Raw genomic sequence first — 24,843 nt, 5'->3', positions numbered from 1 at the left:
TAAGGAGCTCCTGGGGATGCGTGGGTGGCTAAGTAGGTTAAGCGTCCAACTCGTGATCTCGGATCAGGTTGTGATCTCATGGTTCGTGGGTTTGAGCCTCACGTCAGGCTCCTCACTGACAGCCCGGAGCCTGCTTGTGATTCTCTCTCTCCCTCTCTGCCCCTCCCCCTCTTAAGCCCATATGTGCTCTCTCTAAATATAAATAAATAAAATTAGAAAAAAAAAGGGAGAGAAAGACATCAAAATAAAATTATATTACAAAAGAGCTTTTGAAAGGCTGCCCTGGCAGGGGAACGACGAATCTACTGTCTCTACGACAACAGCCAGGGTTATAAGCTTATAGTTGGGAACTTCCTTACAAAGTTTATCATATGTCTGCTTTGTCAAACAAGACCAAGTTACTGAGCTTGTCTTGAACTCTGCCTTTGGACCACCTCTTTTTGGCCTTGCTTCCAGATTTGTTCACCAGGTCTTCGTCTTTCTTGGCTGACTTTCCGGCATCTCTGTTCTTGTCCTTGGGCGGCATGGCCATGGCGAGGGTCAGACGGCAGCTGCTGCCCCTGCGGCCTCACTATCTTCTCCCCAGCTTTGATGGCTTGGTTTGCCTCGTGTGAGAGATATCTTGAATTATTATGTAGAATTCATATTTAACAAACAGCTTTGCAGAGCTGAGTTGTGATACTCTCTATTTTGCTAACCAATTTGACTATTTGAAACGTGTTTTTACAATTTATTTATTTATTTTTTAAATGGCTATTTATTTTTGAGAGACACAGAGATAGAGCACGAGTGGGCGAGGGGCAGAGAGAAAGGGAGACACAGAATCCGAAGCAGGCTCCAGGCTCCGAGCTGTCAGCACAGAGCTGACAGGAAACTTGAGATCATGACCTGAGCTGAAATCAAGAGTCGGATGCTCTTGATCCGACTGAGCCACTCAGGCACCCCTAACCAAACTCCTAAACAACCAATTTTGAGAATGGCCTCCACACTTTTAGGGGCATGGGAGATAAATGACAGGAATCCCGAAGCATTTGAAAGTTACAGCCTGGTGGAGTCAAAGGGTCACCGGATTTGCAGTCAGGAGACATTGATTGTAGCCTAGCTGTAGTAATCCTCTTTGTTATTTTCCGGGTATTAGCTTTCTCATTTCTTAAATAATGGCAGTGAATTTCATAATCTCAAAAGTCTCTTCTGGATTGAATAGCCTATTATTCTACAATAGGTAACATGCATTTTACTTAAGGTAAAGTGATATACAGTGATTTGCACAGATCGCAGAGATTTTGTTTTAAGTAGAGCAATATCCAAGAGTCATCTTAAACTCTTATTCATTCTGTAGCTACAGTACAGTGTAGAATTATATATTATGTTCAGAGTAATGATCCTGAGACATTGCAGGATGCCGAATCAGTAAGAGAAGATTTCATTATGTTCATTAGACTACTTATTAAAACAAGAAAATGCACCGAGACAATTTAGGGACATTTCAAACAACAAGTGGCCTCTCATTAACCCATAGTTAATCAGAAACCCAACTAACCAGTATCCTCTATTCCAAGATTTTACTGTTTTTAGATTTTTTCTTTTTTCTTTTTATTTTTTTTATTTTTATTTTTTATTTTTCTTTACATCCATGACTAAATCACTGATCCAAATCTTAGCCATTTCACATCTATACCACTAAAATCAATGGATTATTCCTCCCTCAAACAATTGAAAAAGCTACCAAAACAATCACCTCAGAGACAGAAAAAGCAATTATTTAAACAAGAAATAGAGATGAATAAAGGGATACAATTCTGAGTTTTGCTTCAGAACACTCCAGATGTACTCTATAGGGTGTATGTGCAATTAAAAAACAAGGAAAAAGAAATAAGTAAATAAAGCAACTATTTTCCAAGTATGCTTCTATTTCAATAAATCTTAATCTTTTCTGAATTCCAAAACCCTGTAAGTTTTAAAATATGCTAAATCGGGGTCTGTGGAAAATGTAAGTCACTGATGAGACTGTCGAAAGGCTACTTCTCTTTTGTGTGTGTGTCTTTGCTTTGCTTTTTTTTTTTTTAAAGTAAGCGCTACGCCCAACACGGGTCTTGAACTCAAGACCCCAAGATCAGATGCTCTACTGACTGAACAAGCCAGGCACCCCTAGGTCATTTCTCTTTTATTCACTATATTTAAGAAGATAAAGCTAAAGCAGAATTCTTTGAAATCTTAGTGGACACTAACCTGGCTCAACTCTACAGAATAATAAGGCAAGATTATAAAATGATTTTGGTATTCAATTTTTGATTGTAACATTCGGGGAGAATTTTAAGCTTGGCCTATTAAGTCTTCAGATTCATTCATCACTCTGAACTCATTCCAAAATTACAACTTTCTTTTACAGGATATCCCTTGTAGCGTTCAGTTTTGTCTTCAATCAGTAAGGAAATTTTATTTTTATATTGACCATGAACATCTCCTCATCAATTATTATTGTCCAAAATCACATTTCCACTTTTCAAAAAACCAAGACTCTAATTTCCTCTCTTTATACTGCCTTTGATTAGAACTTCTCGACCATTTTCCTTTCTTCAACTACTTCCTTTCACTGGTCAGTTAAGTCAGTCTTTCAGAAATATTATTTTTTATCTCTTTCTCTCTCTTGATTCTCCTTTACTTCTTACTGTTTCAACACAACTTGCCTCCTTATTCAATCTGTCAACCTACACATCTAGATTGAGTAAGTAGTGCACACCTAACAATGTGTGAGGTGAGAATTCGAGGGATATCAGAGATCTAGGCATGGAGCCTGCAGTCAAAGGCTGACCTTCTAGTTAGGAAGACAGCAAACATATCAGAGGGAACAAAACCATGAGGAAACCATTACACTAAGCCATGCGATCCTAGCTGCTGGTGTAACTCTAGAAACTCCTGGTTGAGAAAACCAAGCAGCTGAAGACTCAAAGGTAGAGAAACAAACCCATGACACCATCTGCCCGGAAAGCTTATGCAAATCTGCAGAGGTGTGAAGCCTTCTCACTGCTGCCTCTGAACTTGGAGCCTATGTACAGCGATTAGAAAACAAACAGTGAATGTAACTAGGTAGATCGTGGATTTATATAAACTTGAACACATCTCCTATCTGACTGTATTAATTTAGCTGAATGTCACTAAACATGACTAAGCCATTGTCCAGGTACAAGTATCAGAAAAGTATTTGGGGGGGGGCGGGGAGACAGAGACAGAGAGGTAGAGACAGAGACACAGATAGAGACAAAGAAACAGAGATTTAGCCTGGTGGGAATCAGTCAAAAGATGCATGATTAGTGATCCAACCTGTTCCACCAACATAAACCCACATATCATTGGGTGGAAATATCACCAGATAGTAGGCCTGATCTCTTAATTAAGTCCTGTCTTAGGTGTACCATATAAAAAAATAACTACAAGACACATCTTACAGCAGGTACTACCCTGGATAGGCATGAAGTCACACATGGATTTGGGATTACCATAGTCTCACCCCGACTACGACTGTCACAGAGATTGACGTTTAACCTCAGCAGAAGGCGTGTGCATACCTATGCACTTAGTCTTTCCCCAGTTTATTCTAGTTTCACAAGGTGGAGGTGTTTGATTTCTGGTCTGGGAGGGATGTTCCACCCCATGCCTTCTAGGGAGGGGATGTTTACTTCAGGTCAACCGACAGGTAAGGAAAAGAAACTTCATCCCCTAAAAATATAAGAAAGTGGTGCCCTCTGCAGGACAAAGTGGAAACTGCAGCCCTGGTGATTTTTTTAGGAGGGTGATCTGCACTAGATTACCTCTCTCCACAATGTGGCGCTGCTGTTCTCAGTGTCATTTTTCAGCCAGCTTCCGAGGCAGGTATGAGGAGGGGACAAGGAGGAGAGAGAGGAGACAGTACAGGGTGGGGTTACAAGGGATTAGGAGGAAGGAGAGGTTAAGGAAGAAGGTAAGGAAGAAAGCCAGTTTTTCTGCCCGATAGAGCTTCCTTAGCACTTCAAGTCAGATCCACTGCAATAAGTAAAGTAATCCCCTAACCCAAGTAATTCATTTTGGATCATTTAATCCAATAGTTCTCAACCTGGCTGGCCAACAGAATCACGGGGGGGACGTTTTTAAAGATACCAGTTCCTAACTGGAGTGTGTTATGCTAAGTGAGATAAGTCACACAGAGAAAGACAGATACCATATGTTTTCACTCTTATGTGGATCTTGAGAAACTTAACAGAAGACCATGGGGGAGGGGAAGGGGAAAAAAAGTTAGAGAGGGAGGCATGCAAACCATAAGAGACTCTTAAAAACTGAGAATAAACTGAGGGTTGATGGGGGGTGGGAGGGAGGGGAAAGTGGGTGATGGGTATTGAGGAGGGCACCTGTTGGGATGAGCACTGGGTGTTGTATGGAAACCAATTTGACAATAAATTTCATCTTAAAAAAAAAAGTTACCAGTTCCTAGATTCTATTCAACCCCAAGAAAGTCTGATTCGTAAATTTGAGGATGGGCCCAGTCATCTGTCTTCAAAAAGTTCTCCTGAAGATCATTGGTGGTTCGTCTACATAAGATTTGGAAGGGAAAAAATAGTTTAAGAGGAATCAGTTCTTGCAGGACTCTGCAAATAGAGCTTCCATTTCTCAAGTCAATAACAGCGAATGTAGTGAGAATCTTTTCTGTACTGGCGAGTTCTCTATGAAATAAGAGCACAATTTGTTGAGTAAATTCATTGATGTCTTTTAGGAGCTTACTAAGGAGACCTCTGTTCAGTGTTTTCTCCTGCCCATTTTTGGCAAAAACTCTGTGAAGTTTCCCTGGGGCCCCAACTGCCGAGATCTGTCAAACTGCAGACAAATACCATCAATTATTTTGTGACGGATCTTCACACTATTTAAATATTTCTTTTTCTTTTTTTTTTTTTTTTGACGTTTATTTACTATTGAGACAGAGAGACACAGAGCGTGAGCAGGGGAGGGGTAGAGAGAGGGGGGGACACAGAATCCAAAGCAGGCTCCAGGCTCTGAGCTGTCAGCACAGACCTGACGCGGGGCTCAAACTCACAAACTGAGAGATCATGACCGGAGCTGAAGTCGGTCGCTCAACCGACCAAGCCACCCACGTGCCCCTAAAAGTTTATTTTTCAAAGCAACCAAAGCAGTTTTATCCTTCTTGAGAGAGCTATCCACCTGGTAATGGTGATCAATAACAAAAACTATTAGATTATATTAGTCCTTACAGATGTCCCAAACATATCATTAAGTGGAAAACCCAAATTGCAATAAAAATATAGATTGTAAAGCAGTGGGAATACACACACACACACATACACACACACACACATATATATATATTTCATCTTATGTATATATATTTCTTCTTATATATATATATATTTCTTCATATATATATATATATGAGGAAAGTATTCCCTTTTTATTTTATATATCTCTAAATTTTTAAAAAAACAACTAGAATGTCTCATTTTTGTACATCTTTTCAAAAATCAAATACAAATACTAGATAAACAGCAGTGATGACAGCATAGTTATTTAATCTCTCTAAATCCCCACATAATAACCAAGAGCAACCCCCCCCCCCCAAAAAAAAACAACCCAGAAACCAAGAGAGCAACAGAGAGTAAGACCAAAATCTACGCCAAGCAGGAGAGAGCAATTCAACAACAGCCACAACATTTGCATAATTTCAGCATCTGTGCAAGAAAGCAGAGGAAGCAACAAGACATCTGACAGACCCCCAAACTGGAAAACCCCAAAATAACCAAGAGGAAAGGGAGGTGAGTCAATTTGAAAACATGAGATTAAACGGAGAGTTTGGCCTAATCCTATTAGTGGCTGAGAGCATGGGGCCCATGGTAAAACCTGAAGGGGTTAGAGCAATCTAACCCCTTAGAAACTCTTGAAACTGACCAACCAGGGCTCCATTCTGGGACATGGCCACACACTGAGAGAAACTTCTGGGTGTAGAATCAAAATTGAGTAGGATTGGGATAATAGAGTCAAGGAAAGACAAGGTCCAGATCAAGTGGGGGAGGGAACAATGTCAGGAAGCTGCAGTAATCAAGGCACCATACTTTTAAACTATACTCATATCTCCTAAAATTTTAGGAAAACCAACAGCACATTAAAGAACAACAACAACAGGGGGCGCCTGGGTGGCTCAGTTGGTTAAGCATCCGACTTCGGCTCAGGTGGTGATGTCACAGTCCATGAGTTCGAGCCCTGCGTCGGGCTCTGTGCTGACAGCTCAGAGCCTGGAGCCTGCTTTGGATTCTGTGTCTCCCTCTCTCTCTCTCTGCTCCTTCCCCTCTTGTGCTTGCTCTCTCTCTCTCAAAAATAAACATTAAAAAATTTAAAAAACAACAACAGAAAAGTATGAAGTTTAAATCTGATAAAACAAGATATTATACAGAAAAGGAAAAAAAGAAGCAGAACATTTGTACAGATAATGCCAGAAAGACTAAAACTATTATACTCTGCTTCCAAACAAACAGAAAACCAATTAAAAATAATACAAGACATAAAAGAAGAGTTGACATAAAAAATAGAAAAACTCATGAATTAAGTGATAAAACTCATGGAAGAATTAGAAATAAAAGAAAAAATTTCAGAAATAAAGATTAAATGACCAGCAACATCACAGTGAAAAATATAACAGATAATGCCTTTGGATAAGTAAACGGTAAAAAAGGAGGGAAGTTTAAAAACCAGAAAGAAGTAAAACATTAAAGAGAAAGCAACAAATACTGAAGATAAAAATAAGAACATCCAATGGAGAGATAATGATCTATACAATTATTGTTGTGAGAGACTCCAACTATATTGGGAACATAAATGTTTAGGAATTTTTAACTTTTTAGTTAAAATTTAAACTAAAAAAAAAAAAGATTAAAAGTTCACTTGATGCAATTGAAGCTGTTTCACTAATTAGAATCCCAATCTCTTTTCCTAGGGAAGCTATCCTCTAGCTAGTTACAAAAAAGATCACTCAGGTGAAGACAATAATATAGGTCAGGATCCCTTACATCTTGGACTGATCCAGATTTTATGGTTCCTGGAAGTTATACAATGTGGGGAGACTTCTTTAAGAAAAAGGACAAAAAAATACCTTATTTTTGTAAATTTTACAAAAACATGGCAGTTCAAGGGGCCCTAATTTAGTCTTGGAGGTCCATCTCTGCCCATGCTTACTTCTAATACCAGAATAGGCTCTCCTCTAGCTTTTTTTACATGATTTTTTTCAAAAAGACTTTACTTTTCTAGAGGAGTTTGAGGTTCACAGCAAAATTATGAGCAAAGTGCAGAGATTTTCCATATACCCCTATCCCCACACATGCACAGTCTCCCCCATTATCCACATCACCCAACAGAGTGGTACCTTTCTAACTGAGAACATACACTGATACATCATAATTATCTAAAGTCCATAGTTGACATTAGGGTCTACTCTGGGGGCTGCACATTCTATGGATTTGTACAAATGTGCAATGGCATCTATCTGTTATTATGATATCATGCAGAGTAGTTTCACTGATGTAAAAATCCTTGGTCCTCCACCTATTCATCCCTCCCCACCAATACTTGGCAACCACTGATCTTCATCTCCATAGTTTTGCCTTTTACAGAATGTCCTTTAGCAGAGTGCCGTTGCTGACATGGAATAGCTTGCTTTTATTTTTTCCTTTATCTTATTTTCTATTTTTTCTATTGTGGTAAAAAATACGTAACAGTATTCACCACCTTAAATACTTTTGAGGATACAGTTCAGTAGTGTTAGGTATATCCACACTTTCGTGAAATAGATCTATTCTCTTTTCTCTTGCCCCAAACGATCTCCTTTTTTGTACTCTACTTTCTCTCGACAGCATCCACGTCACTCAGATTCAAAATCTCAGAAACAACCAACAACCTCTGAGTACTTCTGTTCCACTTATTAACTCCATTCAGCTCCACCTGTAAGTTCTGGTGGTTGAGTCAGCCTCCAAGAAAGATGTTTCTCACGTCATCAGTCCCCCCTTTCCAAGGTAAGAATTGTAAGAGTTTTATAAGTGATTCTCTTATTTCCAGGATCTCTCCCCTGGAGCCATTTTTTAAAACCCAAATTAACATTTTTTATAAAAGTTTTTCATCATGTTATTCCTCTGTTCAGAAAACACTTCAGTGACTCCCCCTACAAAATAAAATATGGTGTCCTTAGCCTATCATACGAGGTTCTGCATAATGTGCCATAACTTATCTTTTTAGCCTCATATCCAACAAGCATGGTGTGATTTCAGGGTTATTAACAAGAAGAAAAGAGCCATTTTCAATGTACAAAGTAGAGAATGCATCTCCAATACCATCTCATAACAGTACTATGAGCCTGGTTTCATTAGTTTTTGCATCTCAAAGAATGCCTTTCCAACCCCAAACAACGTAAGAGTACACACCATTGTGAAATCACGGGCAATAGAAGTAAAATGTTCTTGCTTCTTGAATGTCTGCATTATTTTCTTTTGGAAGTAACAGAATTATAACTCCTCTGGAAAATCGTGGAACCAAAGTACTGAAAAAAATCTTCTGATCTGTCCACTTCTCTTTACATCCGTTGCTACCACCCTTGGCCAAAATCCACCATCTCTCACCTGGACTATCACAGTAGCCTCCTAAATTGTTCTCCCTGCTTCTATTCTACACCCCTCTAATCCATTCTTCACACAGCAAACAGAATACATTCTCCTACAATATAAGCCATACATGATGCTTCCCTGCTTAAGCCCTCCTATGGCTTCCCATTGCCCTTAAAATAAAACCCAAGCACTTTGAAGGCTCTTTCTGATCTAGTTTGTTCTACCTCTTTGACTTTATCTCCCCTCTTTGCTTGCTATGCTTCAACCATACAGCTCTTCCTTTTACTCTGGACACCTGCCCAGCTTGTTCCTACCTTTAGGCCCATTGCATTTACTTTTTTCACTAGAATGCTCTTTTCTGGATTTATGCCAGATGGCTCCTTTTTATCTTTCAGATTTCACCTCATAAATCACCTCCTCAGAAATGCTTTCTATGAGCATACAATTTAAATAGACCTTTAGTCATTTCCTATTAATTACCTTGTTTCATAATACGTATCATCTGAAATTATTTTGCCATTGGTTCATTTTATATCTCCCTCCCACCTCTGTAATAAAAGCCCCATGACAAGAGTTGGTCTGTTTTCTTCACAGCTGTATCCCTGTCCATGGAACAGTTTCTAGCACAATACAGGCACTCATTAAATGTGTTGAATGAATGAACTACCTTCAAGCAATCTGAAAGGAGAGAAGCCTGTTCTCTCCTTAAATATCTCCAGAGAAGATTCCACCACTTTCTGAAAAATGAATTCCAGCATCCAATAACTTTTAGTTGTCAGAAAGGTCCTCCTAATATCCAACTTAAATCCTTCCTAAGGCAATTGCTGTCTCTTCTCATTTGATTCTCAATGGAATCATTAAATTGCCTTTTTATGTCAGTAATAAGTTTGTTATTGGCCCTCCTAACACTAGTGCTACTTCTCACGCTTTCTAACACTGTTCTCTTCTGTTCTTGTCAAAGTTCTCTGTCTCAAGCTTCATTTGTGATCCCAACACTGAACACAAATATTACTGCTTGAAATAATGCCTATGTAAGAAAATCTCAACTTGAAAAGAGTAGTCCTGGGGCGCGTGGGTAGCTCAGTTAAGTACTTGACTCTTGATTTCAGCTCAGGGCATGATCTCACAGTTTGTGGATTTGAGCCCTACATCAGGCTCTACACTGACAGCACAGAGCCTGCATGGGATTCTCTCCCTCTCTCTCTGCCCCTCCCCTGCTCATGCACTCTTTCTCTGTCTCTGGGTCTCTCTCTCTCCCTCTCTAAATAAATAAATAAATAAATAAATAAATAAATAAACACACACACACACACACACACACACACACACACATTAAAAAAAAAAAGAGTAGTCCTTACATCATCCCACCTCTTCCTTGACCTCCTTTTCTACAGGTTCTGCATATGAATTCATAAGTGTCTGTTGTGAAAGTGGTTGTACCTTCTCAAGAATCTGTAGGTGTAAATAAGAAGATGCAAAATAACTAGAGGACATAAATCGTAGAAAACCTTCTCAACATGACTGGCCCACTTGTATTTTGGCTGCTCCACACAAAGCAAGTCATAGGCACAAGGTCTGAAATTCCAACAATCCAGAAGAGAGTTGAATGAATAACTGTGAAGACATACTTTAGTGAGAAGATTAAAAATGGGCTTTGGGGGTAAATCTCAAAGTTGAGATGAGGAGAAAGTAAAAGTAAGGACCTCATCTTGGCTGAACTAAAGAGAGAAAGGATTTTTTCATACTTGAATCAGAATAGTTAGGGGGATTGGAGCACACTGATGTGCCCATGTGATATGATGGTGGCATCAGCCATCCATGCTGTATAGCCCTCTGGGACCATCTAAACTTGTGTATGGGGAAAAAGGAAACCAAAAGTATTCAGCACAATGAATACTGATAAGTCTCTGTGTGAATGTAGACAAATTATACATAGAAATATCAGTTAGAGAATATCATCTGAGATGAACAAAAGTCATAATGAGAAAAAATAAATAAATCATTACCTCTTGGAATGTGCTCACCAATTTTCTCACAGCCTATAGGAGAATGACAATCCTACTGGGAAATAAGAAGACAAAAAAGGTAAAGCCTAGCATATAAGACCAAGACAAAAGGTTGGGCATGTAGTCTACTGAGAAGTAATGGTACTTACCTAAAGATAGATCTTGAGTCTCAACGTATTTGCTTCTTGTAAGAAGCAAAGCTGACACTTGTAAAATCTCATAAAGTGATGGGGAGTGGGAAGAGAGAATAAATCCATAGCAGCATCAAGAAACAAGAAAGAGCATTGCTCTTCCGTGAGAAGTGTTAAGGTGATTTGCAAAGATAAAAAGCAGCCAAGATAGTCACACAGAGATGGATAAGGTGGCAAGGGAAATAAAAACACTCAAAGGTTATTATCTTGTTTGTGAGACACTGATTAACCTGAGATGTCAGTAAAAAAATATAAATTAAATATGTATTCTAAAATTTAAGGTCAATCGCTAAAGAATAGGATAAAGATACACAATTTCTAAATGGCTAGAGAAGAAATAGGGAACCAACTTATGAAAGGAGTAGTTATGATGGTGATGGTGATGGTGATGATGATGATGATGATGAGGGAGATGATGATGACAGTAGTCATGACACAAAAAGAATCCATTAAATGGATAACATAAAATAAGAGGTGGATACAACCAAACATATCAGTAATCACAAAAAATACTGATTGAATTAAATTTCCACCTGAAAGGACAGGCTCTCTTTTTATTTGAAAATAAAAACTCTAAGGGGCGACTCGGTGGCTCAGTTGGTTAAGCGTTCAACTCTTGATCTCAGCTCAAGGCTTGTTGTCAGGATTGTGAGTTAAGCCCCGTGGTGGGCTCCATACTGGGTGTAGAGCCTACTTTAAAAAAAAACAACCACACTAATTTAGAGCCATGTGCTGTTTCCAAGGTACATGCCTAAAGCAAAATGAAACCAAAAAGGAGAACAGGGAAAAAGGAAAAAATACAGCAGGCATTATAGAGAGAAGCTTAAAATGTAATTTTATAGACAGAAAGGGATATTTATAGACAGAAAGGGATATTTCACATTAATGAAAGTTCAAAGCATTAAGAAGATATGACCATCTTAAAATTTTATGCACCTAACTCACAGCTTTAGAATTTATAAACAAAAATGAGAAACATAAAGGAGAAATTAAAAATTACAATATCAGTATGAAAAACTTAAATATACTTCTTCAAGAAATGTATAGACTATGTAAGTTGAAAACACACAGGAGCAGTATGAATTCATGTTTAGCTTAAGGTAAAATACAGATGGATACATTTACAAATATTTATAGATATATATACACACACAGGTTAGGATACATGCATGTATTTCCTTGCTTTATAAGCTGAGAAGGCCTTGAGGTAATACCTTAGTAGGAATGAGCACACCTAGTGCCAAGATCTTGGTTCTAATACCAGTCTCCAATAAAAACAACCAGGGTCCTTGGGGAAATGGCTGTTCTAAAACTGGGCCAGGAAATATACAAGATAAGCCTGAGATTCTTATAGTGCCAGAAAGTAGGAAAGGGCTCAAAAACAAAAGACAAACAACAACAACAAACTCACAATGACAGAGGTATGTCAAAGGGACACAAGAGCCAACTGAAAGAGCTCCCAGTGGCCAAATGTGAAACAACTAGAGCAGGAAAATAAATAAAGCAATAATTAGTTATAATTCAAGGTATAAAATAAATATTTAGGAGTCCTTACTAATATAAGTAAAAGATTGAATAAATGAACGAATGGATGAGTGAATAATAAATTAGATGCATCCCCCATGTAGAAGAATTCCATGTAGGGCCTCAGTCAGTTAAGTGTCTGAATCTTGATTTTGGCTCAGGTCATGATGTCACAGTCATGAGATCGAGCGCCGTGTTGGGCTCTGCACTGACAGTGTGGATGGAGCCTGCTTGGGATTCTCTCCCCGCCCCGCCCGCTCCATTCCCCCCTCTCTCTCTCCCTTTCAAAAATAAATAAATAGGGGCGCCTGGGTGGCGCAGTCGGTTAAGCGTCCGACTTCAGCCAGGTCACGATCTCGCGGTCCGTGAGTTCGAGCCCCGCGTCAGGCTCTGGGCTGATGGCTCAGAGCCTGGAGCCTGATTCCGATTCTGTGTCTCCCTCTCTCTCTGCCCCTCCCCCGTTCATGCTCTGTCTCTCTCTGTCCCAAAAATAAAAATAAAAACCGTTGAAAAAAAAATTAAAAAAAAAAAAATTAAAAATAAATAAACATTAAAAAAATTAGAAGAATTCCATGTAACTTATGTATGTATTCCACTCTCAAGGAGGTGGATGAAAACTCCCCACTCCTTAAGCGTGGGCTGCACACAGTAACTTCTTTCCAAAGATTACAGTATGGAAATGGGGGAAAAAATCACTGAACACAAATACTACTAACAAACAGTATCTCAGCCACGTGATCAAGGTCAACATCAATAGTGATTGTCATGTTGATAGTATGTATTCTAGATACGTGATGAAAACGGCACTTTACCCTCTCTGGTCTTCCTCCCTCAAACCATAACTGTATCTAATCATCAGAAAAATATCAGACAAATTGCAGCAGAGGGGCATCTTACAAAATACTTGACCAGTTTTCTCAAAACTGTCAAGGTCATCAAAAACCAGGAAAGCCTGAGCAACTATTACATGAAAAATTATAATATTCAGGGAAAACTGGGTGTTGTAATATTAAGGGAAAACTGTATTATCTTTGGACTTTTTCTGTAAACCTAAAACTGCTCTAAAATATAAAATCTGGGAGTGCCTGGGTGGGTCAGTCAGTTGAGCATCTGACTCTTGGTTTCGGCTCAGGTCATGATCTCACGGTTTGTGGGTTTGAGCCCGGCATGAGGCTCCATGCTATCAGCCTCATCAGCTATTGGCATGGAACCTACTTGGGATTCTCTCTCTCTCCCTCTCTCTCTGGCCCTCCCTGCTCAAGCTCTCTGTCAAAAATAAATAAATAAACTTAAAAAAATAAAAAATAAAATAAAATAATATTTTTTTAGGGGCACCTAGGTGGCTCACTTGGTTGGGCATCTGACTTGGTTTCGGCTCAGGTCATGATCTCAGGGTTGGTGTGTTCAAGTCCCACATCAGGCTCTGCACTGTAAGTGCAAAGCCTGCTTGGGATTCTCTCTCTCCCTGTCTCTCTACCCCTTCCCTGCATGTGTGCTCTCCCTCTCTTTCCCTCCCTCTCTCTTAAAATAAATAAACTTGAAAATTTTTTTAATAAAAAATAAAATCTATTTTAAAATTAAAGGAATGATAGACACAAACAGATAGAAGGACAAAAAACTTGAATAATACAATTAAGAAGCTTGACCCAGAACTTCCAGTTCTGTTAGTATGGCAGACTGAACAACTCCACTGAAAGCATCTAAATATGCTAGATAGAATATTTTTAGAAATCTCCTTAATAAATGAATTCCATGAGCCAACAGATAGTAAGGACTTCTTCGGGACCAGTTGCTTGGATTGCTCTCACCTGAGCAAGGGACCAGGCATGAGTTCTAGGAGAGGCCCAGACTGCACAAAGAAGTTCCCATGTGCAACTTGCACCAGCAAGACCCAGTACTGCCAACTGACAGGTAAAGCCTGGTACAGTGGGGAGTAAGCCACAAGAACCAGGCTATACCCCAGCCTAGGCTGCAGGGTCCTGTTCTATCTTACCTTGGCTGTCTCAATAACCCAGCCTGCACTGAGGTTGTGACCCCACAGCCCAAAGTTGGGATGCCAGCACATCTTTGACCTGGGGCTTGGACCCCCTAAGGAGCAGGCAGCTGAAAGTTGGTCTCCCCCAGGAAGAACCTGTAGAACCAAGTTTGGGGTGCCTTCTCAAATGTATACCCCATTAGGTCTTTGTTAAAGAAAGAAAAAGAAAAGAAAAGAAAGAAAGAAAGAAAGAAACAGAAAGAAAAGAAAAGAAAAAGAAGAAGAAAAAGAACAAGTTAGTGCTTATGTTCTCTTCTTGGATTTTTATGGTTTCTCTTCTTGGATTTTTATGGTTTCAGTTCTCACATTTAGGTCTTTAATCCATTTTGAATTTATTTTTGTGTATGGTGTGTGAAAATGGTCCAGTATCATTCTTTTGCACGTTGCTGTCCAGTTTACCAACACCATTTGTTGATTAGACATTATTTTTTCCCATTGGATATTCTTTCCTGCTTTGTCAAAGATTAATTGACCATATAATTGTGGGTTCATTTCTGAGTTTTCTATTCTGTTCTATTGATCCATGTTTCTATTTTCGTGCCAGTATCATACTGTTTTGATTACTACAGTTTTGTAACATAACTTGAAGTCTGGAATTGTGATGCATCCAGCTTTGTTTTTCTTTTTCAAGGTTGCTTTGGGCTTTTGTGGTTCTATAAAAATTTTAGGATTATTTGTTCTAGCTCTGTGAAAGGGGCTGTTGGTATTTTGATAGGGATTGCATTAAATGTATAGATTGCTTTGGGTAGTATACAAATTCTTTCTAGACATGTCTCCTGAGACAAGAGAAACAAAGTAAAAAATAAAGTACTGGGACTACATCAAAATAAAAAGCTTTTATACAGCGAAGGAAACAATCCATAAAACTAAAAGGCAACCTATGGAATGGGAGTAGATATTTGCAAATGAAATATCTAATAAAGGGTCAGTATCCAAAATATATAAAGAACTTATAAAACTCAACACTCAAAAAAACAAATAACCCAATTAAAAATGGGCAGAAGACACGAATAGATATTTTTCCAAAAAAGACATACCGATGGCCAACAGACACGTAAAAAGATGCTCAACATCACTATCATCAGGAAATACAAATCAAAACCAGGATGAGATACCACCTCACACCTGTCAGAATGGCTAAAATCAATAATACAAGAAACAACAAGTGTGGACCAGGATGAGGAAAAAAGGGAATCCTCTTGCACTGCTGGTGGGCATGCAAACTGGGATAGCCACTTTGGAAAACAGTATGGAGTTTCCTCAAAAAGTTAAAAATAGAACTACCCTACAACCCAGCAATCACACTACTAGGTATTTACCCAAAGAATACAAAAATACTACTTCAAAGGGATACATGCACCCCAATGTTTATAGCAACATTATCTACAATAGCCAAATTGTGCAAACAGCCCAAGTGCCCAACGATTGATAAATGGATAAAGAAGAGGTGGGGGCGCCTGGGTGGCGCAGTCGGTTAAGCGTCCGACTTCAGCCAGGTCACGATCTCGCGGTCCGTGAGTTCGAGCCCCGCGTCGGGCTCTGGGCTGATGGCTCGGAGCCTGGAGCCTGTTTCCGATTCTGTGTCTCCCTCTCTCTCTGCCCCTCCCCCGTTCATGCTCTGTCTCTCTCTGTCCCAAAAATAAATAAAAAACGTTGAAAAAAAAAATTTAAAAAAAAAAAAAAGAAGAGGTGGTGTATATATATACAGTGGATATATATTAGTCAGCCATAAAAAGAATGAAATCTTGCCATTTGCAATGACATGGATGGAGCTAGAGTATTATGCTAAGTGAAGTAACTTAGAGAAAGACAAATATCATATGATTTCACTCACATGTGGAATTTAAGAAACAAAACAAATGAACTTAGTGGGGGAAAGAGAGACAAACCAAGAAACAGACTCTCAACTATAGAGAACAAACTGATGGTTAGCAGAGGGGAGGTGGGTAGGGGGATCGGTGATGGGGATTAAGGAATACACTTGTCATGATGAGCACCAGGCATTATATGTAAGTGTGAATCACTATGTTGTACACCTGAAACTAATACGACACTGTATGTTAACTAACTGGAATTTAAATAAAACATTAACAAAAAGAAAAGAAAAAGGAAAGCAACCAATATAATTCATGTATTTTCATATTAAGGAAAGGGTGTTTATTCACTAGATGGATAAAATGTATAGGAGAAAAGGCATAATTTAAAAAAATTATAAAACTAGGAATAAATGGGAACTTCCTTTATTTGATAAAGCCTCTACAAAAACTCCCTATATCATTTACCCATCACTGCCTGACAAATTACCCCAAAGCTTAATGACTTAACACAATAATAAACACTGATGTTCTCACACACTTTCTGCAGGTCAGAAATTTGGAGGAGCTTAGCTGGGTGGTTCTAGTTTAGGGTTTCATAAGAAACACTAAGAATATTGGCCAGTACTGCAGTCATCTGAAAGCAGGACAGGAGCTGGAGAAGCCTCTTCCAAAGGGGCTTACTCACAGAGTTGGCAAATTGGTGCTAGATGCTCGCAGGAGACCACTCTGCCACATTGACCCTCCCATAGCACTGCCTAAGAATGCTCCCAACACAGCATCTGGCTTCCAAAAACGAGCAAAGGAAAACAGCACTATCTATTATAACCTAGTCTCAGAAGTCAAACTGTCATTTCCTCAGTACCCTACGACACAGGCCAGCCCTATTCAGGGTTGAAGTGTGAATATCATTAGACAAAGACCATTTGGGGGCGATCTTGGGGACTGGTTATCACAACGCCGTGCTGAATATCTTATTTCATGGTGAAACATTCAAATTATCCCCTATAAGTTCATGAACAAGAAAAAGGTTGCCATTACCATTGCTTCTATTCAACAGTGGACTAGAGGGCTTAGCTGACACAGAAAAACAAGAAAAAGGAACCAATGGAAGAAAAAGTCACTATTTGCAGATCATATAGATGGGTCAACATAGGAAAGGCAAATATATACCACAAAGCATGAGAAGTAGGTGAATAATGTTTCTCAATACAAAGCCAATGCATAAAAGTTAGCTTAATTGTTATATATCAACAACATCAGTTAGAAAATGAAACTTTAAAAAATGATTTCACTTACAACAGCATAAAAATATGAAGTACTTAGGAATAAACCTAACAAAATACATCTATGACCTTGATGGAAAATATTGTAAGACTTCACTGAAAACATTATAGAAGACCTGAATAAATGGAGGGCTTTATCACAGTCGTGGACTAGAAGCCTCAGCGTTGGGAAGATGCCAGTTCTCCCCAAATTGATGTACAGATCTGATAAATTCCAATCAAAATCCTGAAAGTGTTTTGGGAGGAGGGAAGGATTGACAAGGTGATTCTGAAGAACAAGACCGGGGGACTTGCCATACAAAATATAAGGAATTATTATAAATCCCTAGTAATTAAAAATGTATCATACTGATTTAGAGACAATGAAACTAATGGAATAAAATAACCCATGCATCAATGGAAACTTGGTGTATGATAGAGCTGATAATAAAGAGCAGTGGGGAAAGGATGATAGCTTTTCTGATAAATGGCACTTGGCTATCCAGAGGAAAAATAACTACCTTACCCCATACACACAAGTCAATTTTAAGTGAATCTAGAACCTAAAGTAAAGAGTAAACTACAATATTTTTAGGACACAATATCAAAGACCATCTTTACAACTGACCAGCAGGAAAGGATTCTTTTTTTTTTTTTAACATTTTTTAAAATTCATATTTGAGAGACAGAGAGATACAGAGCACAAGCAGGGGAAGTGCAGCGAGAGAGGGAGACACAGAATCCAAAGGAGGCTCCAGGCTCTGAGCTGTCAGCACAGAGCCCAGTGTGGGGCTCAAACCCACAAACGGTGAGATCATGACCTGAGCCGAAGTCGGATGCTTAACTGACTGAGCCACCCAGGCACCCCTGGTAGGAAAGGATTCTTAAACAAAACATATGAGGCACAAGTTAATAACAATGGTAACAATAATAATAATAAATTGGATTCAATCTTGGATGTCAACAATTCTACAATGCACCATTATTTTAAGAAAGAAAAATTAAATTATAGGAATTTTTAATCTTATACTATTATAAACTTACTTTTTAATTTTTTTAGATTTTATATGCATGCATAAGAAAGAATGTTTGAGGGAAATAAACTAGTTAAAATATTCCTAGTATGTTTTCATATTCAGAACCTGAATGTTAGAAATAGCTCTTTGACTCCACTCTTGACATCTGTTTTCCACACAGTAGCACCCTCTGCCATCAGGAGCTCTTGATGAACTGCTGCTGTGCCTGCTTCTTCTTCTTCTTCTTTGTTTTAATTGAAGAGTATTTTGCTATGAGATTGAATATTTATTTAATAAGATCTATTTTTGACGTGGCCTCTTCTCTGCGATTAGCTGTGGAGAGTCTGTTCTGCTAGTCTTCGGGTCATTTTCTGGGTTATTTTACACTGATGCGGGTGTTATCTAAGTGCATTGGTAGGACAAAGTGAACGTAGGATGCTCCTACCCTGCCCCCCGCCCCAGGAAGTCTGAAGTGCTTCTTAAAGAGTGCTCCAAACTGTCTTCAGGATTTTCTCCCAAGCCACTGGCACCTATTTTGCAAATGTGGATATAACACTTCCTTGGTTAATGAGAAATTGTCAACAGAATATTTCAGACAGTAACCAGGATTTGTAGTCGTTTTCCAATAGTTTTCAAATAGTCTGTTGTTTGAAATGTCGAAGAATTGCTGTTGGCCAGGATGAGATCAGGAGTCACAACCAAGTCCTTGTCCGGGCAGGTAAGAACAAGTACATCATGACTTGTTGCCTGACTGGCAGGCATGTAAGATCCATTAATTGTAAGAGATGCTGTATTCATTTTCTACAACTCCTGCAACAAAGTACCACAGCTGTGGTGCTTAAAACAATACACATTTAGGGGCACCTGGGTGGCTTAGTTGGTTGAGCATTTGACTCTTGATTTCATCTCAGGTCATGATCCCAGGGTTGTGGGATCAAACCCCACACTGGGCTCCAGGCTGGGTGTGGAGACTGCTTAAGATTCTTTTCTCTTTCTCTCTCTCTCTCTCTCTCTCTCTCTCTCTCTCTCTCTCTTTCGGGGCACCTGGGTGGCTCAGTTAAGCAACCAACTCTTGATTTCGGCTTAGGTCATGATCTCATGGTTACGTGAGCTTGAGCCCCACATCTATCTCTGCATGCTGACCACTTGTGGTGCCTGCTTGGGATTCTCTCTCTCTCCCTCTCTCTCTGCCCCTCCCTGCTCACACTCTCTCTGTCTCTCTTTAAATAAACTTAAAAAAAATTCTTTCTTTTTCCCTCTGTCCCTCTCCCCCACTCGTGTGTGCTCTCTCTCTCTCAAAACAATGCAACACACACACACACTTACTCTGTTTCATTTCTGGAGGCCAGAAGTCTGTGATCAGTTTCATTAGGCCAAAACCAAGTGTGAGCAGGGCCACATTCACTCCAGAGGCTCTAGGGGAGAATCTATATCCTTGCCTTTTCCATTTTTTAGAGCTTCATTCCTTAGCTCATGGCCTCTTCCTCTGTCTTCAAAGCCACTAGCAAAGCATCTTCTAATGTCTCTGTATTTCTATTGTCATAACACACCTTCTTCCTTCTGTCAATCCCCTGCCTCTCTCTTATAAGGACACTGGAGATTACATTTTAGGGTCGTCCCAGATAATCCAGGGTAACCTCTCCATTTCAGAATCCTTAATTCAACCACACCTGCAAGGTAACTTTAGCCATATAAGGTAGCAGTCACAAGTTCCAGGGTTTTGGACCTGGATAGCTTTGGAGGACACTATTCAGCCTACTACAGATGATAAATGTGAAAAATATGCATCTACAAATTGGTGATATATGATAATATCAATAATAACATATGGGCTTCACATAAAATTACTTATTTGTTAAGTTCAACACAATATAAGAGACTATCTTTACAACCTAGGGGTAAGGAAGGATTTCTTTTTTTTAATTATTATATTTTTGTGAGGGGTGGAGGGACAGAGGGAGACAGAGAGAGAGAATTCTAAGCAGGCTCCACACCTAGCGCAGAGCCCGACGCAGGGCTCAATCCCACCATTGCAAGACCACGAGCTGAGCTGAAATCAAAAACCTGAGGCCTAAGCCACTGAACCACCCAAGGGCCCAGGAAGGATTTCCTAAATGAGATACATAGGCATGAATCATAAATTATAATGATAATAATAGTAATATGAATAATTACTATCAGTAATAATACAAAATTATTACATTTTATTAATTATAACATTAAAATTAAGTTCTATTAATCAAAAGACACCATACAGAAAGTGAGAAAACATACCACAAACTGGGAGAAGACATTTGCTATGCACGCAGTTGACAAAAATTTAATGTCCAAGGTATATAAAGAATTTATATACATCATTAAAAGAGGAAAGACAAATAATCCAAGAGAAAAGGTAGGTAAAGTCTTGCTCAGTAGTGGCCAGGCCTCAACACCCACCCAGTTCCCACCTAGAGCCACTTGGCCCCACATACTCTTCCAGGGATCCTCCCCCACCTCCCCACTATCAATAAAGTATCACAAACAGAAAAAAAAAAAAAAAAAGGGTAGGTAAAAGACTTGAATCTACACATCTTAAAGTGTTTAATGGGATATAAAATGCTATTTGGAGCGTATATTGTTGCAATTCCTCTGGAAAATAATTTAACATCATCTTTTAAAATAGAAGATGGGCTCACCCTATGAACACAAATTCCACTTGAGGTATATACACTAAAGAAGCTGTTGGGACATGTGTACCAAAACACATGTATAAGAACATTCATGGCACCAGGGGTGCCTGGGTGGCTCAGTTGGTCTTAAGTGTCCAATTCTTGGTTTCAGCTCAGATCATGATCTCGCGGTTCATGAAATCAAGCCCCGAGTCAGGCTCTGTGCTGACAGCATGAAGTCTGCTTGGGATTCTCTCTCTCTCTCTTTCTTTCTCTGCCTCTCTGTCTCTCTCTCTGTCTCTCAAAATAAACATTATAAAAAATAACTTCCCCTTTCCTTAAAAAAAAAAAGAATATTCATAGCACCACTGTTAAATACTGGTAAAAGGACTGACACAACCCTAATACTATCAACAGTAAAATAGATAATTCGTAAACTATACAATCGAATACTCCATATCACCCTGAAAATAAATCATCTATTTTAGAAAGCATTTTGCTACCCTATACTTCTTTTTCATACTGTCAGTATTTTCCTTTTGAAAAAACAATACGTGAAATATTCAGGAGACACTGAGAAGCTCAACTTGGCAGAGATATTATTTCCTCTCTGTCCTTCTCCCTCTCATCCAAATTCTCAGGGAAGGAAACATGACTGGCTCAGCTGGGTGATACCAACTTGTAACTATTTGTGGTGGGGATGGTAGAAGGCTGCCATGTGGCACAAAATTATTCCCGAAGGTCCCCTGTTGGAGGTAGACAGCCCATAAAAGTAGTCATTATGAGCTGGGTAGACACTCCAAAACTGTTCTACTAAATTATAGCAGAATACTTATAATAATTTTATGTACCTTTATTTATAATAATTAGTTATAATTCAATAATTGTATTATTTATAATAATTGTATAATATTCAGTGAATACGCTTGTGTATATGTCCTCATAAACACTGTCTGATTGCCTTCTCAAGTAAAATCGTAAAGGTGCAATTATTGGATCAAATGTATTAATATGATTGAAAATTTAAATTCGTGTTATCAAATTGATCTCCTAAGCATTGGATTAATTCACACTCTTACCATCAGTGTACAAAATGACCACTTGACAGAACACAATACTCTTGTCAATATTGTGTCTCATTTTTAAAAAACCTTTGCCAGTTTGATAAATTAAGGTGGTATCTCATTGTTTTTTTCTTTTTTTTTTTTTCTTTTTTCTTTTTTTTAACGTTTATTTATTTTTGAGACAGAGACAGAGCATGAACGGGGGAGGGGCAGAGAGAGAGGGAGACACAGAATCCGAAGCAGGCTCCAGGCTCTGAGCCATCAGCCCAGAGCCCCATGCGGGGCTCGACCTCACGGACCGTGAGATCGTGACCTGAGTTGAAGTCGGACGCTTAACCGACTGAGCCACCCAGGTGCCCCTCTCATTGTTTTTTTTAATTAATTAATCTTTTAATTTTCATCCAAATTAGTTAGCATATAGTGCAACAATGATTTCAGGAATAGATTCCTTAATGCCCCTTACCTATTTAGCCCATTTCCCCTCCCACAATCCCTCCAGCAACCCTCTGTTTGTTTTCTATATTTAAGAGTGTCTTATGTTTTGTCCCCCCCCCCCGTTTTTGTATTATTTTTGCCCTTATGTTCATCTGTTTTATATATTAAATTCCTCAGATGAGTAAAGTCATATGATATTTGTCTTTCTCTGACTAATTTCACTTAGCATAATACCCTCTAGTTCCATCCACATAGTTGCAAATGGCAAGATTTCATTCTTTTTGATTTCCGAGTAATATTCCATTGTATATATATGCCACATCTTCCTTATCCAGTCATCCATCAATGGACATTTGGGGCCTATCCATACTTTGGCTATTGTTAATAGGGCTGCTATAAACCTTGGGGTGCATGTGCCCCTTCGAAACAGCACACCTGTATCCCTTGGATAAATGCCTAGTAGTGCAATTGCTGGGTGATAGGTAGCTCTAGTTTTAACTTTTTGAGGAACCTCCATACTGTTTTCCAGAGTGGCTGCACCAGTTTGCATTCCCACCAGCAGTGCAAAAGAGATCCTCTTTCTCCACATCCTCGGCAACATCTGTTGTTGCCTGAGTTGTTCATGTTAGCCATTCTTACAGGGGTGAAGTGGTATCTCGTTGTGGTTTTGATTTGTGTTTCCCTGATGATAAGTAATGTTGAGCAGTTTTTCATGTGTCTGTTAGCCATCTGGATGTCTTCCTTGGAGAAGTGTCTATTCATGTCTTTTGCCCATTTCTTCACTGGATTATTTGTTTTTTTTGGGTGTTGAGTTTGATAAGTTCTTTATAGATTTTGGATACTGCCCCTTTATCTGATATGTCCTTTGCAAATATCTTCTCCCATTCCATCGGTTGCCTTTTAGTTTTGCTGATTGTTTCCTTCGCTGTGCAGATTTTTATTTTGATGAGGTCCCAATAATTCATTTTTGCTTTTGTTTCCGTTGTCTCCAGAGACGTGTTGGGTAAGAAGTTGCTGTGGCTGAGGTCAAAGAGGTTTTTTACCTGCTTTCTCCTCTAGGATTTTCATGGCTTCCTGTGTTACATTTAGGTCTTTCATCCATTTTGAGTTTATTTTTGTGTCTGGTGTAAGAAAGTGGTCCAAGTTCATTTTTCTGCTTGTTGCTGTCCAGTTTTCCCAGCACCATTTGCTAAAGAGACTGTCTGTATTCCATTGGATATTCTTTCCTGCTTTGTCAAAGATTAGATGGCCATACATTTGTGGGTCCATTTCTGGGTTCTCTATTCTGTTCCATTGACCTGAGTGTCTGTTGTTGTGCAGTATCATACTATCTTGATGATTACAGCTTTGTAATAGATCTTGAAGTCCTGGATTGTGATGCCTCCAGCTTTGGTTTTCTTTTTCAAGATTGTTTTGGCTATTCGGGGTCTTTTCTGGTTCCATACAAATTTTAGGGTTGTTTGTTCCAGCTCTGTGAAGAATGCTGGTGTTATTTTGATAGGGATTGCATTGAATATGTAGATTGCTTTGGGTAGTATTGACCTTTTAACAATATTTGTTCTTCCAATCTAGGAGCATGGAATATTTTTCCATATTTTTTTTGTGTCTTCTTCAATTTCCTTCAAAAACTTTCTATAGATTTAAGTGTATAGATTTTTCACCTCTTTGGTAAGGTTTATTCCTAGGTATTTAATGGGTTTTGGTGAATCATCTGCTTTTTTGGTATTTTTATTTCTGAACTTTTGAAGGGCTTCCCCATATAAATGAATTATTTTTAAATAGAACTGTCATCCTAATGGTGGTAAAAGCAACATATATGTTCAAAATATTTCTATTACTCTTTTCATTTATTTAAATGTTTTATTTTTGAGAGTGAGAGTGTGAGCATGAGTGGGGGAGGGGCAGATGGGGGGCAAAGAGGATCCGAAGGGGGCTCTGTGCTGACAGCAGAGAGCCTGACATGGGGCTTGAACTCACAAACAGTGAGATCATGACCTGAGCCAAAGTTGGACACTTAACTGACTGAGACACCCAGGTGCACCAGTGTTTTTATTTTGTTTATAGAAAGGTTATTTGTTTTTTTGTTTTTGTTTTTGTTTGATGCCTGCTTCAATCTAAAAGGATATTTTTGCCTACATGTTGCTTGTCCTCAGATAAACTTTAAGAATAGATTTTTTTTAAATGCTCTGGAGAAAAATAGATTAAAATATTAACAAAT

The 24,843-nt window shown here is 38.8% G+C and overlaps 1 protein-coding gene across 1 annotated transcript in view; it reads left to right on the top strand.

Annotated features, from left to right (window-relative positions):
* Positions 1-530: 530 nt before the first annotated feature.
* Positions 531-24,843, top strand: part of WNT8B (Wnt family member 8B) — a 53,629-nt gene continuing 29,316 nt past the window's right edge. The window contains exon 1 of the mRNA XM_081790420.1: positions 531-610. Within this exon, the coding sequence (XP_081646546.1) occupies positions 531-610 (80 nt within the window). The remainder of the gene's footprint in view (positions 611-24,843) is intronic.

The sequence above is a fragment of the Panthera onca genome, chromosome D2, assembly GCF_046562875.1.
Source record: "Panthera onca isolate mPanOnc1 chromosome D2, mPanOnc1 haplotype 2, whole genome shotgun sequence".
NCBI lineage: Eukaryota > Metazoa > Chordata > Mammalia > Carnivora > Felidae > Panthera > Panthera onca.
The sequence above is the reverse complement of the archived record's forward strand: the minus strand, read 5'-3'. Positions and strand labels throughout refer to the sequence as shown.